At 37.4% G+C, this 19,196-nt stretch overlaps 1 protein-coding gene across 1 annotated transcript in view; it reads left to right on the top strand.

Moving 5' to 3' along the window:
* Positions 1–19,196, top strand: part of BCKDHB (branched chain keto acid dehydrogenase E1 subunit beta) — a 132,723-nt gene that overhangs the window by 11,304 nt on the left and 102,223 nt on the right. The window contains exons 4-6 of the mRNA XM_075414461.1: positions 12,699–12,832; positions 13,450–13,605; positions 16,317–16,425. Of these exons, the coding sequence (XP_075270576.1) occupies positions 12,699–12,832; positions 13,450–13,605; positions 16,317–16,425 (399 nt within the window). The remainder of the gene's footprint in view (positions 1–12,698; positions 12,833–13,449; positions 13,606–16,316; positions 16,426–19,196) is intronic.

Here is a 19,196-nt window from a genome sequence, read left to right as displayed (position 1 = left end):
TCACAGAAGACAAGGAAAATCAAGAGAAGAAATAACACTTGTGTTGAATCCTGGGGCGGGGGGGAAGTTGAATCAAAGATTTCCCTTGTGGAAAATTTCAAACACATCAAAAAGCAAGTGTCTGAACTGCATATGAAACCACAGTTATAGCAAGAAAATAACATCCTTATGTCAGGATGACCTAGCCATATTAGCAATCAGCTGGATGCTTTAAAAGTGATTTTATTTATTACTTCCATATTTATTTTCCCCTACTTTCTGCCTGTGTTACAGGATGAGATCTCTGAAGCACAGGATATGTTTTGGGACAGATCAGCTGGCAAAGGCTGTTCTTAGCCTTGAGTGATGGAGATTCCCTGGCTTCCCTACACACACGGTCCCAGTGTGGGATTATTCTTATGGTTTGAAGCTTTTTCATATTGATTAGTTTTCTCTGGACTCTGGTCGCTGCAACTGAAGGATATCCTTCCAGAACTGGATACATTATATTGTGTCTTACTGAGTAAAATCTGGTTGCTTACAGCTTTCTGTTATTCCATCTCATAATAATGCTAGCTTGTTTTGCAGCAGTAATGTTAATTTCCAGTGTCTGAACCACTGTAATCCCAGGCTGTTATTCTGTAGACCTTCTGTCTAAGGTCTAAACACCTGTGTGAGTTTTCAGGGAACACTTCATTCTCAGTAAACGAGTCATTTGTTTATAGTCCAGTAAAAGAATTCAGGAGTTTTTGGTTATTTGGTCAGGAGATGGCTGTGCCTAGCCGTGCACAAGGGACACCAGCCTTTCTGAAGCTGTGGTAGTCATTCTTTGAAGAAAAGTATCTACTCGAACACAATACTATTTTAATGAGATTGAGATGTAGAAGACTCCTAAAGGCAAGTTTTGTGTTTAAGTGAAATGCCTATGGGGGAAAACACGGGTGAGAAGATAAGGTTGTCCCCAGGTTGTTATGGTATTTGGTGAAGTTTCTTGGCTAAGAATTGGGTAAGCTTACAAAAGTTGCTTAATGTGCTGATGGGTTGTAGTAGCATGAAATAACAGGAGAGCCTTTTGAAGCTGAGCTAATAGAGGTAGATATAGTGGTTTTTTTTTTTTTTAATTCTAATAATTTGCATCCAAAGTCCATAAATACTTTATATTGTAAATCTTTTTTGTTAGTGACTTGAGGAAATTGTTTACTGTGGAGACTTCACAGCACGTTACTGGCAAGGTTCTAGACATCTATTAATGGAGGTTCTGGGTCTGTTCTTGTGGTGCCAGGCATTACAATGCAAGGGCAAGGAGTACAAGAACACAGTTTGGATGGGCTACTTGGGGCCTGTAGTGTAGTGTCTTAAGGCAGTGTGTTCTGCCTCCCAGAAGCTACTAGTGGTTGAGTATTACTTCAACAGGTGGGGAGACACTCTGGGGTTTTTCTGAGATTTTTTTTTTTTTTTTAAACCAATAATCATGGGTCTTTTGCATGCTTGAAGAACATAGCAATATGCTGTTATAGGGAGGAGAGAAAAACTCAGCCTAAAGTAGTGTAAGAAACAAGTGTTAGGGGTTTACTGTATAAACAGATAGATAGAAAATGTGAGCTCAGTGCTTCAGAAGCAGACTGCAAGCTTGTTGGAGAAGCACCATGCTTGCTCTTTTATGTGGGTGCTGGTCCTTCGTAACATAATGCACGTGGTAGAATGAAGTAGTTCAGAATTTTTGACATGGTGGACTTAAGCTGAGGGTGGAACAAATTACTAGCTGTTGTGTGTAGATTGAGTAAAACCTAAGCAGTCTGGAGTTTGGTTATCCCTGTTTCTTTGTGGATGGATTTAAGTGACGAATTCTGCAGCTTGCCTGGTTCTTCCAGAGCAGTTTGGCAAGATCTGGATTTTGTTCTGATTTATATAAATGTCTTTGAACAGTAACATCTGGAGAACGTGTTCGAGACTCATTACACAATAGTACATTGTGTTCATTTTCATCTTAAATAGCCAATTCTTTTCTTAACATTTACAGTAAGAAAAAAAGGGAAGTTATTTGAGAACTTGATACAATGTAGTCTGTCCTTTTACACTGTTTGTGTCTGTGGGTTATTGATATAAATCAGTCTGTGTCAGAGCTAAATAGAACTTATTTTAGTTTTGCTTTTATTTTTTTCTGATTTTTTTTGTTCTGATAGTATGCTTGGTGTGAAAACGATATTTTTTTGTTTGGGACTTACTGATATTTATTGTGTTTCTTTTTATATGTTGTAAACCTGGTTGAGGGAAGGAAGGGCTATACTTTTAATATAGAACTTAGATACTCAGTATAGAGCTTAAGAAAGCTGTTCTAACACATTTTTAAGGTATTTCAAGAAACATTGCTGGGGAAAAAAGTATGTGCTGCTGAACTTCATAAAAATGGAATTTTCCACTTCAGAAAATACTTGCAGTGAAACATTTAGAAGTAGTATTTTAGTAGTGTAATGTCAAGGATGATGGAACTATGCATTAGAGACACAAGATGGAATTGATAGGCATGACTAGTATTTGCGGTGTGTATTAATGCCAGGTCTGCAAGCACAGTTTCTGTACCTGTTTTTAGATGTCAGTCTTTATGCAGTTCCTATTTCTTAGGTGGAATTTAGTGATTTTCAGTTTCCTTGGTTAGTCCTGTGATCTGTGTGCCTTCTGTTTCTTTTGTGCTTGTGAAGTGGGACTAATTTGGTATGCCCGCTGTTTTTTCTGCCTCTGAGGTTGGTGATAAGAGCGTGCCAATTATCACCACCCGTTTAAGAAGGTGCTGCAGACTGTATTACAGGGAGTAAAACACTCAGAGTGTTCTTGGAAGTAATTTGCTAGAAGCCCAGAAAGGTCAAAAAGGTCAAGACTACCACCCCAGTCCAGTCAGTTGTCTAAGCAGTTTTGCAACAGAAGCACTTCGAGGAGCAGGCTAATCTTAGTTTCACTTGATTCAGAGCTATCTTCCAGTGACCAGGCTGACATAACACTCTATTCGGTTATTATGAAAGATCTCCTTTCTTTTTAATTTGTAGAAACATTACATTCTCAAAACCTGGCAAGGAGTTTTCACACTTGTATGGAAGTGCCAAGTATAGATCAATTTATTGATATTTTTTTCTCATGCACATGCTTTACATTATCAAGGGACAGGCGTGGTTACAAGTGAGATTCGCAAGATGTTTTTCATTACTGCAGATTACTGGGTCATTCAGCACTTTGTTGCTGAGTACTTCTTTAGCAGCATTAAGTCCATGCTTTTGTGTTGAGAATAGTTGCTTCACAATTTAGGGTAGATCCAGCACACCTTCAAATTTACTATAAAGTATTTCCAAGCTACTGATGCTGAGGAGTATGGGAGAGGGTGCTTTGTATTTGACAGTGTTGTGTATTCCTCGGTTTGCCATCCAGATAGCGTACCCAACATATTACAGCAGAATTTTCACTAACGTGTAATTCTTAGCTTTGGTAACTGTTAGGTATTTTCCTGTTGGGTATCTTGTCGTGCCATGTAATGTTGCAGATAGTCTGAAAATGCATGGAACTGACTTAAGCCTCTTAAATAAAGCTGATACATTGTCCCTTGGTTATACCCACATATAAGTGTTTGGTAGTTGTCAATTTTAGGGACTAGTTTTGCAAGTGAGCATTCTGTTATCTGGTATAGCTTTGCACGTCTAACTTTATAGTCAGCTATGCTTTTCTGCCAGTCTGCTTCTCACACAGCAAAGTTGGTGTTTTTTTTTTTTGTTTTTGTGGTTGAGCAAGAAATGTTATTAATTGTAGCTAGAGGAACACTTGAATGTCTTGGTGCAGTTAGGCATTGTGCTTTTTTTCTTTAGGTGGATACAACTGGATATATGAGCCAGATGATCAGAGGAAATTCAATGTGGAGTGGGCTACCTGCATAGCCATCAGTAGAAAGAAATTCTGATGAGCAAATCTGCCACTTTGTAAGTGGCTTCTTGAATATTTTTCTAACAGTGTAGAGCTGAATCCGTACGATTTTATCAATGTCACGAAATGCTTCCATCAGCAGGACAGGTACAGACATAAAAAGTCTGGGCAGTCAGCATGTAACCCTGCTTGGGGCTGTTAATGACTCATAGAATAATAAGGGCTGGAAGAAAAAGACCTTGAAGGTCATCTGGTCTGAACCAGTACTCAACGTAAGAGCCTGTTTAGGTTGTTTGTGGTCTTGTCTGGGTGAGTTTTGAATATGTCCAAGGGAGGAGCTTGTACAACCTCTCTGGGCAGCTTGTTCCAGCATTTGACTGCTGTCGTAGTGAGGGTTTTTCCTCTTACATAGTTTCCGTTTTTGCGTCATTCTTTCACCTATCACTGTGTACCTGAAAAGAATCTCCTCTTCCCCCTTGCTTATACTGCTACTGCTTGCCTGCTTTTTCATCATGGAAGGATTAAATGCCGTGCAAGTTTACTGGCACTCAAAGCTATGCCAACGCCTTGCATTAATCTCCCCTGACCCCTCCCGCTCTCAATTGTTCCCTGAGAAGGGGAGATAATCAGATAATATATTTTAAAATTTGCGGTTTACTCTTTGGCTTTTGGTGGGATGCGACTTTGTCACAAGTAACAGGAAATCTGAAGTGGGGGAGAGGGCCAGAAGAGCAAGTTTTCCATATTTGCTTTAGGAGGGTAGAACTGTTTATAAATAAATTTTCCTGGATCTTCCCTCATCCAGAGGGCGATAAGCCTGACAATTGAGTAAATGCTTAATGTTATATTCATGCTGTGAACAACTCTGAGAGTTTTCTAAGTTTTACTAGAAAGCAAGTTTCCTTTCCTTCCAAACCCACAATTCAGTAAATGCGCAGATTATAGGAATTTGTAGGTAACTGAGGAGGTTAATCCCCATCCATGGTAACATTTGTTATTGAGAGTGAGGATTAAATGAAAATACAATAAAACATGCTTTTCTCCTGAGGGAATCGTGGGGGAGAGGAGTTGAAAGAGTCGTTTGGATCTATGGAGCTCTTGGGGGGAAAAAAAAATGCACCATCTTGAGTAAGAGAATGAAGTGCTGAGAACACTTTGAGCTAGAACTGTTACTTCAAATATTCCTATGTATTAAAGTGTATGAATGCCTTGGAATTAGTAGCTGGGGAAGGCTTAAAAGGAAAAATTACCCTTCAGCTGTTTTTAATTTCTAGTGTACTTGAAGTAGTCTTCAGGAGTGTTGGTTATGTCAGTGGAATAAATTATAAACGTGTGAGGGATTCCTGTTCTTACCAGCTACCTGTTAGAGCAGGTGTCCTTTTCCTTGGGCAATACTGCGGTGATTAGTGCTTCAGAAGGATACATTTTTTCTTTGTGCAAGTGATTTCTTTTCTTTCTTTTTTCCCCCCAAATGAAGCTTAATTAAGACTCCTGTAAACAAGTAAAACTGAGTAAGAAAGACTTATCTGTCATTTGACCTTTATAAAACTTATGCCTGGACTAAGAAGTTGGGTCCTTTGTTGCAGAGTAGAGTGTGATAGAGGATTTTGCAGCAGCTGAAGAAGCAGCAGCTAATTTAGTCTAGTGCATGCAAATCTCTGTTCTGACCCTGTTCTTGGTCAGTCACAGATTTGTGAAGTACCTTTTTGACTGATTCATGTATCTTACTGCCATAATGTGACTTTTTTCCATCACTTTTTGCTTAAATATTCCGATCTGCCATGGAATTAGTTACTAATTAATCAAAATTTGAATTAATTTTTCATTCGAAGTAACTAAATGTTGAACTTCATTAGAAAGCATAGGCTGTGTATACACAGTGATTTTTTTTTTGTGTGTGTGTGTATGCATATATGTATTTCTCCTATAACAGACCCACCTCATTGCACTAGACTTGAGACTTTAAATTGGTTTAAATGGGGGCTGAGACCTGACTGTGCAGCCGCGTAGCTGGCTGAGCTATGGCAGAGGTATGGCTGAGTCTTTCAAGCCTGCTGTGAACGTCTGGGCACACACAAATGTTCTTGGCTCAGGCTCTGCAACTCTTGTAGGATACAGAATTGGGGAAGAACAGGAGAGGAGTAAAGCTCAGCTCTGTAAATTGTGTGATTCTACACACAGTAGGTAAAATTCCTCATAAGAAGTTACAAGATATTTGCATATGAAATCCTTTTCATTTCATGTAATTACTTCTCATCTGTTAGGCAGGTCAAATGATCTGTCGGGCAGCTCTGGAAAAAGTAGCTTTTTAAATGGTGTGGCATGTTAGTATGCAAGATTGAGAGGTAAACCATCTCTGTGAAGCTGAAGTCATGCTTTGGACAAGTAGGTTTGAAGTTTGCAGATTCAGCTGGAAAGCTGATGTGTTTTTACCAGTATTCACTATAGAGGAACAGCGCCCATTGCACACCCTTTTTTAAAGCTGAAGAACTATGACTAGGATATCAGGAGATGAATTGGTAGAACAAATTGATTAAAACTAATAAGGAATTACTAGAACTGTTTTGTGTTCACCCAGGATCTCTAAAAGAGCTAAGTATGAATTTAGCCAACTACTTGCTGTGATACCTGCCCTCTCACACCATCTCAGAGAAATGGAACATGACAAGTGTCACCAACTGTAGAACAGGGCTTAAAAGGGATTGTGGGACCAAGAAAGTCTGAATGCTGGATGGATTGTGTTAAATTATGTTAAAGAGTAGAATTAGAAGAGTTGTGTAGGTGTACATCTATGAAAAATCATAGCTATTCTAGGATTAGAGCAGGTCTTTAAAGTCAAGACTGATTTGAAATCAGTCATTTTTATTTGAATTTTCCACACAAAGTCCCCAGTAAGTAGCAAAGAAGCTAATGTGCTGGGACTTCTTTTTCTTTGTGGTCTCTCGTTTCTCCATGTGTATTCATGATTGTTGCAGTTGAGGACAGAATATATTTAGCTTGTTGGACTCATCTATTTGACTTCTAATGGATGTTTTAAATGGAAGTTAAGGAGATCATGGGGACAATTAAAATGCTACCCGTGTATGTATACTGCTAATACTACTCAGTACTGACATCTTTTAAGATGCCTTTTTTTTAAACACAAGTGACATAGAATTATCTTAAAAACAAACCAAAGCACCATCCTTTGACTAAATCACCAGCAGTACTCCTTAAACCACTCAAATCGTTCATCGTAGGCTCTAAGAGTGATGGGAAATTACTCAGAGTTGGAGCTTTGGGTGGTGTGCTAACATTATCGGAGACTTGATATTGTTTGAATATCTCGTTTTTGAAGTTAAAATAAGACAGGAACATTTTTAGTTGCAGATACTGAAATCTGAAATACTTTTTTCCTAACAGCTTGGAACAAATAAAGATGAAGCAGGCCAAAACTTTAATGCACAATAATCGACTACATATGTCTGTAAACATGTTCTGTTAGGTTGCTATGAAACTTTTTATTCTTGGAGGATGAGAAGATGACTGTAAGACTGCCTTAAAGCTGCTGCCCCTTAGACAGAGGGTTAGTGGTAATTTCAACATTTGTGAGGTACTTAACCATTTGTTCTGAAAATGACAGAGATCAGTCTTTTTTATTAAGTCAGAATAGATCGGGGAAGATGAAGTAATTGTTTAAAAATTGCTTTTAATAAAATAACTGCTTTTTCCATAATGTTTTTAATCTTTTCAGATTTATCTTATCAGACAGCACTTCTAGCGTATCTGTTCACTTGCTTAACACGCATCTCATCTTCTTCCTTACTTTTTGGGATGGAGAGATGAGAAGAATCATCCTTTTTTCACATAGCCCTGTTTGCCACATTGCTTCCCTCACTACTTGGAAAAGGGCACCAGCCTGTTCTGCTGGCTGAAACTCGGGATGTTTATGAAGCCGGGCAGGTTAATTGAAATGGACACCAGCATAACGTCTTCCGTCAGAGGCTGACGCACCTGGTTTCAGATAAGGTGGTGGCACTTCTCTCACGTGGAGTGACAAGTCAGCTTGGGGAGTTTGTGTCAGCTTGTTTTGAGCTGCGTGGCTGACGCAAGTAATAGGAGAAGAGTACTTTTTAGGAAATGTTTCTGCATTGGTACGGAAATGAACTATGGAAAGACGGAGTATCCCTGGGTTGTTTGTCTGCTTGAGTCAGATTTCAGCTGAGTGAATGGGTTGCAAAGGATAATGTGAACGGCTATTTGTCAAAATTTACTTCCTTTTCACATTTTGAAAGAAATGTGAACGATGTGAAAAATAGAAAATGTGAAATAAGAAAGGTAAAAACACATAGGCTTAATGCCTTTAATTTTTCAGTGTTTAAATAATTTATATTTGTTTTAGTAATGATTTTCACATTGTATAAATAAAGATAGGAGGTTAAAGCCATGCCATACAGATCTTAATGTCTGGGGAAATGAATAAATTTGTTTATCTTAATGATGCGTGTATCTTTTTATCTTGAAAGGCTAGATTTTATTAAAAAAAACGAACAACACAACCCTTGAAACTCTATTCAAGGCATATTTTCCCATCTAATAAATAGTGAAGTGCTTTAGGTTTTGCTTTTAAGAAGGGATCAGTAGTATTGTTGTACATGTAAAATCAAAACCATTCCTAAGTAATGAATCTCCTTCAATGGCAATTACCTGGCTCTTTCTTCACTCTTTTAAGCCGTGGTACTTCAGGGTTATGCCTTTTATTCTCAAAGTCCAAGTTAGGTGCTTCAAGCTGATCATCTTATAATCATCATGTTGTATTTCACTTTTGCTTTAATTGATTCTCACTTCATTTATTTCATTGTACTCCATTGATAGCAGCATGCTGCCTCTAATTTAATATCTCAATCATATTTCAGCAGTTTTGTTAGGATGTAATTTATGTTCTGAATCAGAGGGGCAGGCTAGTGTAGTGGATCTAACATGCTTTTAAATTCATTTACCTATCACAAATTAATATTAAACAATTAATTTTGAGGGTTTTATAAGTTGAAAGCTCATTTCACAGGATTGTTCAAATACATTTCATTTTTTCATGTAATGATATAAAATCATTTATTTTACTAATGTATAAGGCAATTTCACCATACTCTGAAAAATCTGTTAATAAAGAACAAGGTTAGGTCAGCTTAGAATGATCTTACTTTAGGGTGCTTCTCAACAGTCTTTTTCTATTCTGCTCAGACATTAGTCTATTTATGTAGGCTACATGGTAGAGTTTTAAACCAGATTTAACTGCATTTTAGTGAATCGGTATGTGTTAAAATAGAATAGAAATTCAGAAATTCAAATGAAAAGAAGGCCAAGTGAATATTTTGATTTTAATATAGTAATGCTATGTTTTTTTAAAATTTACCTTACCCCCACCCCCCCCTTCTGTAGTCTCATTTATCTAATGTTTCCTTTGCTGGTCATGTCCTATACCAAATTATCATGTAAGCAAATGAAGTGAAATATATTGATCTGCTAACAGACTGTTAAGAAGTAGGAAGGTGTAATATATCTTGGTATTGTTCAAGCATTTTTAGCTTATGGTCTGTTTTAAATTAAAAATTTAAATGCATCAGTGAAAGAGAAGGACAATAATTAAGATTAAATACGAAGGAGGGAAGGAGAGGTTTGCCAACTGTTTATGGTTTTACAGGTGGATATTGTCAGTACAGGGACAGCTGTTGTAGTGGCACCTGAAGCAGGGCTTTCTCACCTTTGCAGATGGTGGTAAGGCCTGGGGCAACTACACGTTTGTGTGGGTGGTTTATGTTCCTCTTTCCTTGACTGTGATGCCTGTCAGTGGTGGGAGCGCACCAGAGGATGCTGTATAGCTTGGGAACTGAGGTTACAGCAATCCTTCAGGAAGAAGAACAGTTTACACAGTATGCACTCTCTCTAGGTTCAAAATAATCTTGCCTTCTCCTTGTTACAGAAGTTCTTTCATTTTTACATGGCATTATTTTCCTTCTCCATCCCATGGATTAGTTTACTAATCTATTTACTCTGTAGAAATGGGACTAAATAGCCCTGAAAGCCGAAGTTTCTTATTCTGCATGGGAGAAGCATGGTACTGATGTGACTGAAATCTTCCTCTTTTGTCAGCTGTTAAGGGAAGAGGCGATTCCTGCATGAAGCTTCTTGAAATGGTTTTTGTTAATTCTTGGGAGTAAAGCCAAGACACAATTGATGTCTGTCAGAAGTGAGTATAACTTAATTACAAGGTCAATAAAAACAAGTTAAATCTTCTGTAAATACTGTCCCCAGCTCTGGATTTCACAGAGCATTCTGTGTTTCTGCTACATGGAATGAAAACCTTTCAGGGTTGGGGCTGTTTTCATGCAGTGGCATTGCCAGACACGCTGGTAGTACTAGTAAAGAAAGAATGGAAACACGCAGGCTGGTAGCGTTACTGCAGCACGCTGGTAAAACAAATGCCCGGCAAGAACAAATGGCAGCTCTACGCAGGTACTGCCGTTGTCACTCCCTGTGCCATTCTTAGTCTGAACAGCTTTTGAGCACAGTATCTGCAGAGGTTATTATTTTTCTTCCAGGAGATGTGCAATGAAGTACAGGTGACCTACCTCTGGAAATTACCAAGATCAGCTTGCTCATAGACCTTGGAAATAAGAGCTAGCAGTTTTTTCTACTTGTGAAATGTTCTCTGATCTGTGAGGTACTTTGCTGTGATTCAGCGTTGATTGGGGTGTGATTGGGTGTGTTCAACATCCAGACAACAAAGCCTCCCTTTGTTTCAAAAGCTATGCAAGAATTTTGTTAACCTGGAATTCAGTTTTAATTACTGAGCTAGCTTTGGTACACACTTATTTCCAGTGGCAAAAGTCACGAGAATTCAAAAAGTTTCTTGGAAATTTATTTCTAAACAAGAAGCAGCCCTGTGTGCATGTATCTTAAAAGTACTTTAAGTCTTAAGGATTTTTGTTTCAGCCACTGATTTATAAGGAGTAGAAGTCATAGAAGTTTGGAGTGGCTAATTTGAGAAAATGGTGCTTCCCCTCAAGAAGATGATCTTTAAGGTGCTTGAAAATGTTTCCTCTGTTTTGTGTGCAAAATTATGGAGTTCCTGCAGTTGCGGAAGCCCTTTGGACTTGTGTTGGCTTGTGGGGCCTTGCTGCCACCACCAACTTTGTAATGTCATTTGATAGCATATTTTTTTTTTTTTTTAACTTGCCTGAAATGAATGGTGTCTTAGTTGTGTTCCTGGTGGAGGGAAAAGCGAGGAAGGTAGAGGGAGAGCGAAAAACTGATTACTAAACATATTTGTATATTTATTTTTATATATATATATGTGTATGTGTCTGTATATAATCCCTCCAAAACAAACAAACCAACCAACCTGCTAAACCAAAAAAACAACCCAAAACAAAGTAACCCTTGAAGTATGAAACTCAAAACACCAGGTAAAGCACGTGGACAGGGTTCAGGCAGTGACAATGCTGTGCTGGGTGATGTGGCAAGAAGAAAGATGTGTGCTTGAAAGACTTGTAAAGCATGTGTGCCTTTAGTATACTGTAAATACAGCTGTGGGCAATGGTTCTCCTCATATAATCCCTTTCTAAAACTTTTTGTTAGTTTCCCTTTCTCTAGTTTGTTAACTTGCAGCTATTGAAATTAAGAGTCTTCATAGTAACAACTTTCCTAATTATTGATTAGTTTAGTATTTCCTTTTATATTTATTTGGTGGTTGTTTAGTTATTGTTTAGTTTATTTCATAGCCACTGGTGTGCACTGTGCTCACTTTTTTTCCATCCAGTTTGAAGTATTGTCATAATCACACATGAAGGACTCCTATAGGAACCTACTGTCTATTTCCCAGTGTTCTAAAGGGAAAATTTAATGGCGTAACTCAGTTCTCCTGCTGATCTGCCAAGGGAGTACAGTACTGCTGGCAAATATTGTAAATATGTCTTGTACAGGATACTGTAGTAGTGTTTCATCTTCCTCCTCCTCCTTGTTTTGAATTTTATGAACTGAACAATTTTGTCTTCAGCCATTTCTTACATTGATGCATATTTGGAATCTGAAATTACTGTGGCACAGAAATACGTCAGGGCTAAAATGACCTTTTGTGCTCTCACTGGGAAGGTACGAAATCCGAAATATTTGATTTACAGTCTTGTGCCTCCAACAGCAGGAACAGCTTTTTTTTTTTTTTTTTTTCTTCTTCTTGCCTTGGAGACAAACCAAATTCTTTAGTAAGCAGAGCCTTGCCTAATGAAAGAAGACTGGTAAGACTGGGCACTGCTTATGGGGAGTGTGGGCAAGAGACAGTACGCTTTCATACAGATGCCCGTGTAGATCCGTCTGCCTTTGAGTGTGGACAGTTAGTTTTGACTGCCTGAAAAAAACTGAAGTAACAATAGTTTTCTTTATTGTAAGCTTTTTTAATGCTTGTAAGTAGTCTTTCCTCCTCCATATAAGCATGAGGGCTATGCATGCTTATCTATATATACATCAGAAAAAATTATTTTCCTTGAAGTGTTAAGAACATTTTAAGTTAACAGAAACTGTTCTTACCTTTCATTTTGTTTCTCATTGTCTTCCTCTGAGCTGTTGCAAATTAAAGTGCAAGTATCTTTACCTCTAATGGATGTTGATTGTTTCTACACCTAAAAAAGCCCATCTAAAGAGCTGTATGCTTAATTGAAGGCAACTTGTTTAACTTGAATATTTCTGGGGCTATCTTTTCCACTGAGAGCTGGTGTGCTAAAGGAACTGAGGTTTTTAGTGTGGTGTGTTTTTTTTTTTTTCTTTTTTTTTTTTTCTTATAGGTAAAGATAGAGTTTTCAACACCCCCTTGTGTGAACAAGGAATTGTTGGCTTTGGTATTGGAATTGCTGTTGCAGGTGCTACAGCCATTGCAGAAATCCAGTTTGCAGATTACATTTTTCCAGCATTTGATCAGGTTAGTACTAATAAATTTGAAAGAAGTAAAAAGAAATCTTACGACTGTTTAAATTGCTCTTCTGTTCGCATACTGAGTATGTGAGTTTTGCAAATACATCTGCAGCTGTATTACTAATATTTATGCATGCTTTAAGTAAACAGGAAGGTACCGAGGCAAGTTTGAAAGCTCATTAAATGATGGAAATTAAAGATGTAGTTTGAAGCAAATGGCTGTTTATTTGTTATTATTTTTGGTTTTGTGGCTGTGTTGGCTTCAGCAGCCTTAAATTCCTCAGCTGTGTCTTCCCAACACTGTCTCTCTTCTCTGTGCTGCTGCAGCCAGCCGTGTGTCCACAGGACAAACTACAGATTTGAACTGGGCTGACTGACAGTGTGGGAATGGGGAAACAACTGGGTTATATGGCTGCTCCTGAGGCTTAGGCGTCTAACTTGAACACACTAAATTATTACTTTGTTTGCCTTGGGAGATATTTGCCTTTCCACTGACTTACAGGATTCCTTTGCTTCTAACTTGGTCCTCTGAATCCTGTGCATGGTGCAGATGATGTAGTGGCTTAATGACACATAATTAAAAGTATTTGACTGAACATTTCTTTTGTATATAAATCTTCCCAGATTGTGAACGAAGCAGCAAAATATCGTTACCGCTCTGGAGACCTGTTTAATTGTGGAAACCTCACCATCAGAGCCCCCTGGGGCTGTGTGGGTCATGGTGCACTATATCACTCTCAAAGTCCAGAAGCCTTTTTTGCTCACTGTCCAGGAATAAAGGTACAGTAACTCTTATTTTAAGATTAATGTTGTTTCTTTGTTTGTTTTTTGTTTGTTTGTTTTAATGGGCCTCACTAACAATGAGTTTGCGTGCAGGCAGGGGAAGAAGAAGGGAAGTCAGTCCACAAGAAAATACCTGAATACGTTAATTAAAAACTAGAAGTTTTCAGGTTATAAAACTTAAACTGTTGAGTGTTTGAGAATTTATAGCTGTTATTGAAGTGATCTCTAGTAGACATAGCATTTTGTATTTGTGTGCTTTTTGCACTAAACCCATACATTTTACATCTGTTCTGTGCCCAGTATAATACAGAAACTAAAACCTAACACTAATAAATAGTACTTTCCTATTGTTTTTCTTTCTGCATCTGTTGTCTTAAGTGTATTATCAAATTTATTTATATGAATGGCAGTGACAGGCAATAGGCACAAACTGAAATGCAAGAGGTTCTGTTTCAACATAAGGAAGCACTTGGCATGGGTTGTCCAGAGACGTTGTAGTCTCCATCCTGGGGGTATTCAGAAGTTTTCTGCGTGTGGTCCTGGGCAGCTGGCTCTAGGTTGCTCTGCTTGAGCAGGGATATTGGACCAGATGACCTCTGGAGGTCCCTGCCAACCTCAACTGTTCTATGATTTTCTGAATGATAACTTTAGGGAAGCTTTCTGCGTGAGACAGTGGCATCCCTTGAAGCTAAGATTCCTAGCGCTTAGATGGATAACTTTCCTGGAGAAGAGGGAGGGGCAGGATCTAGTCATCTCAGCTTAAGACAAGGCTTGTTGAGGGTGATGAGGGTGTTGCTAGGCTGTTGTAATTTTTGTCTGCTGTTGTGAGGATGTATGTCTTAATGGATCAGACTTCCAAAATTATGGTATTGACTCTCTCTGTTCCATCGTAAGACTGCTCCAGAATATTTGCCGTCTTGGCTAGAAGCTTTCTTTTCATTTCCAGCTTAAATTTGCTCCTGACTAACTTGTATGTTTAATTTATCTGTCCTTCCTCATCTCATTCATATACTAAGAGAACAATGGTTTTCCCTTTGGTCTTTGTTTTGTCAGACTAAACAAATCAAACTATCAAAGAGATGTTAACATTTTCCGAAGCTCTTTTGGCACCTGTTTCATTCATTTTGTTTCAAAACAGTTGATGTAGTCATGATGTATTCCAGCTGAGTTTCTAGCAGTGATTTTTTCAATAGCACTAACACTTCCTTAGCTATATTATTGTGCTTTTTTAGGGCTGTACTGCATAGTGTTCTAGTCATCCTTTGAGCAGATAATAAATTCAGATTTGAATTTCTACTGCTGAGTTCTAAATTTATAACAAAAATGTAGTCCTTAAATGTGTGATTTTTCAGTATGTATTGTTCAGTTTGCTTTTGCTTTTGTCAGTCATGTCCTCAATGTGAACTTGGTCTTTTGGGTATCATCCTCTGTAGTGGTAGTGACTCTCAGCTTGTGAATAGTTTTTATTACTATGTTCTCACTTAACAGTGTAAATGAATAAGGTAAATAAAGTCTGTCCTAAAATTGATTGCTAGGGAGCTGCTCTAGCAACATTCATCAGTTGGGTGATTTCCCATACGTCTGCTACCAAATGCTGTGGTGAAATATTAATAGATTGCTTCTCCCTTGTTTAGAAAAATCATTTATCAAGTTGATGTGATGTGATAACAGATTTAGGTTCTGTTTTGACTCTTGTATTATTTTTATATAATTAAATGTTCTTACTCTCAAAAAAATATTTTGAAGCCGTGGAAAGTCCTGGAGGCAGTAAGTTAACATTTCTGTAGATACATGGATTTTATTTTTTTTTTTAAACAAGTGCTACAACTAATGTTTTCAGTTAGAAGGGGCCACTTCTAACTTCACAGCTATAAAAATGTTTCCTAGTAGACTTCACACTGTATGTGCCCGCTCTTTGAGATCTCTGGGGTGTAAATCAGCTGGCCCTTCTGATTTAAGGGAATTGAGCTCTTGGGTTTTTTTTTAATTTAAACTGTGATAATTTGGTAATCTTCTGTTCATAATCAACATCCAAAGTTAACTCTTCTGTTGGCAAATCAATTATACTTTTTCCTTCCAAGTATTCAGATTACATCTGGAGGCCTTGCTTAGTTTTCTCTTTGCTTGGTAATGGTTTAGGGTATTTTTTGGTATTTGTTCATTTCCAAAGTGAATGAATTTCAGGCTTCCACCACAAGCAAAGGAATTCAAATTTAAATAGCTGTTCCTTTTTTTAGTCTTCAAAACTTACAGGACTAAGATACCTTCCAGGCTTGCTCTGATCAGTCTTTACCTGAGCAACTGAGGATCATTCAGCTGATTTTTGTTGTCATATATCTACATAAATTTTACTAAACTAACATGAAATATATTTTTTTTTTTTTTAAATCTGACTGACTTTCTTCTGTTCCTTCTACCTCAACATGTTATTGTTAAGATGTTAGTTCTGCCTTACCGGAGGGGAGTCCATTAGTATTTTAATCATGGTGTAGAGGGGAACTATTTAAGCCTCATCAATGAACAAAATAAAACTCAAAATTTGGAGTCTGTGTTAGTAATGTAGCACTGATGTTAATTCAGTTTGTAATAACTGCTCAATCTGTACATAGATTTATTTAAAGCAAATAATTGCTTGGTTTTTAATATTAATTGAGGAAGCTTTTAGCAGAATTGCAGTTTAAATAAACTATTAAAAAATATTTTTACAGATTGTTATTCCAAGGAGTCCTCTTCAGGCCAAAGGACTGCTGCTGTCATGCATAGAGGACAAAAATCCATGCATATTCTTTGAACCTAAAATACTTTACAGAGCTGCAGGTAAAGATTTATAAGCTGTATTTTCCAATAAAGCAATGCTTTTTTTGCCCATGTATATTGTTAGTCCCAGCTAAAACAATACTGTAGGAAAAGTCTTGATTTGTTTTGTCTCTAGCTATGTTTGGGGGTTGTGTTTTTAGAGGAATTATGAAAGCTGAATAAGATCTCTCAATTTGGCTGCAAAGATAAATGAACATTTACAGTCTGATTCATGCTCAGTTAACTTTGGAAGTAGAATGCTTTGTAAAGTCTTGGCTTAAAAAAAAAAAGAAATAGAACTAAGAGCCATTATCTTTTATCAAATTGCAATTCAAATTTGACAGAAGTTAAACTTCTTTTTGATAACTCTAGATACTGAAAGAAGTTTCCTGGTCAGTTTTTATTTTTCCAGAAGAACTGAACATTACCATTACCATTTTCCCAAAGTTAAGATTTCTTTGAAGTGCTTAATTTCTAAAAATCTTGAAAATCTGCCCTCTTAGGTTTTAATCTTATGTGGAAGGAAGTGTGATTGCCATTTCTTTTCTCATTTGTTTTAGTCATAGTGAAATTTTTGGTTCTAAGAAGTTTTAACAGTTATCATTATGCGTAACATGTAAGAATAGAGTAATGTGAAGATGACAGTGCTTGAGTTGGTTGTAAAAATTAGCTTGTTGCTTCCTTGGACTAGAGAAACTGGCCTCAGAACAGATAATGGATGAAAACAAATTTTGCATATGGAGATGGGCAGAGTGATTGAGTGAGCAACTAATAAAATAAAACTCAAGTTATCATTTACCTTCAGCGTTTCTATGTCATAGCTTTTTATTTCAGCTATGCTTGAATCTGTCAGTCCGATTTATAAGTTGACTCTGTGTAGACTGAAGTTGAGTGAAGGACAAAATATTTGTGTTTTACTTTGGACCTTTTAACAGCACTTTTCCATCAGTGCATCCATTTTGTTAGTAAACTTTTCCTCGTCTTAGAGAAGAAAACCAAAGAATAACACAGGAAAGATTTAGAAATCAGACATCAAAGTCACAAAAAATAGCAGAATAACTCAGGAACAAATAGGATATTTACCAGAGAAACTGCTTATTTGCTTTTATGTTTTCAAAAAAAGACTCAGAATTCCCATTAGCAATGTATTTTTAAAAGAGCAGCTATTTTTAGTGTGGTGTGGTGTGATGTGCCCAAAGGGTATTACATTCCTTCAGTTCACCGTGTTTTGAGAGCTTCGTGAGATTTGGCAATAAAGACCTCTGACCCTTCATGTAGATGAAGTAGGTTGGAAAATGAGCTTGAGTCTTAGAGTCCTTTTAAACAAAGAAAAAATGGAAGTTTAAAATTCCTGTGTGTTTAAAATGACCCTTTCTTCCCCCCCCCCCCCCCCCCCCCAGTATTTACAAGTCACAAATACAGACTGTAGAGTTAATAAAATACTTGCTTTCATAGTGGGATGAATGGCTGCACGTCAATATCGCATAGCATTTGAGAATATAGGGAGGTTTTTGTGTTTGAGGAAATGACTTGTAAAGCAGTTGCTGGATTGTTTAGTGAACATAAATCAGCCTTGTGACTCAAATCTTCAGTAAAGACATGCTGAAATAGTGGTTAGTGTGGTTTATGTGCTGGTCAATAACCAACCGCAGTGTTGCTGCAAGATGACATTGGTAGTTTCTGAAAGACTGTGATTTCCTCCTATATTTCCTCCTAATGGCCCGATTTTCAGAGACATTACCTACATTTTTATTTTACAGTTTTTAAGAACATCAGTTTAGTGAGCTAGGCTGAAATTTGTAGCACATCTGTGTCAACGTGATGGGGATGATTGTGACAGGTAACTCTCTTGTTTTGAGACAATTTGAGTGGACTTTTTATTGTTTCTACAATATAAAGCAGGAATATTTTATTATGTGGAAGGGTTTTGATGTTCCTTTTTATTTTCGTTGAAAACCTTTCCCTCCGGCATCATTAGTTCATCTGCTTAGCTGTTTAGATGTGCTTTGTGGTTTGGGTCAGCTTGAACTGGAAGAAAAGTGGTGTCTGGGAGTTTCTCCTAGAAAATTAATCTCTTAGAGTTCCTTCTTATGCTGCTGGCCGTGGTCAGGGTTTCTTGTAGTTCCACCATAGAAACAAAGTGGTCTGGTGAATTCAGAAATGGACCAGGGTCATCATGATTGATTGTTTGGTCCAGAGACAGCAGCAATAAGACACATATACGCCTGATAAAAAAGAACATGATAAATGGTGGGAAGTAGGATTTTGAAAATGCAACTGTCTTGTGTTTTAAGTAGAGTAAAATTTTTATAATATCCCATATATGTGTGTTGATTGTAGCAGGAGAAAGAAGATAGCACCGATTCAGAAATTCACTTATGCGGTAAACTTGAATTATATATGTATTTCTTGTCCCTTTCCATTAGTGCCTTCAAATACAACAGGGTCTTCCCAAGGCTGGGAACATGCAGGCTTTCCAAAGCAAGAAGAGAAAATCATGTCAGATGTCCTCTGTCCCTTTATTTATCTCTATTCTTTTTTTTCTTTTTTCGTGGTCAGGGTGGGGGAAGTTACTGAATTCTACCAGAAACTTCCACTTTGACATTGATAAATTTTTAGCAGAAAGACAGGATATTAATAGTATAATATGGTATAAAACCCCACCCAAGATATGGGACCTCATTGTTCCAGACAAAAAATAATTTTATTTCCATGATGATGGCTAAGGCCATTATTTAATTGAATAATGAAATGATATTGCCCCTACCATAAATTTTTTTTGTTCTGGCTTC

The sequence above is a fragment of the Opisthocomus hoazin genome, chromosome 2 (assembly GCF_030867145.1).
Source record: "Opisthocomus hoazin isolate bOpiHoa1 chromosome 2, bOpiHoa1.hap1, whole genome shotgun sequence".
NCBI lineage: Eukaryota > Metazoa > Chordata > Aves > Opisthocomiformes > Opisthocomidae > Opisthocomus > Opisthocomus hoazin.
This window is presented reverse-complemented; position numbering and strand designations above follow the sequence as displayed.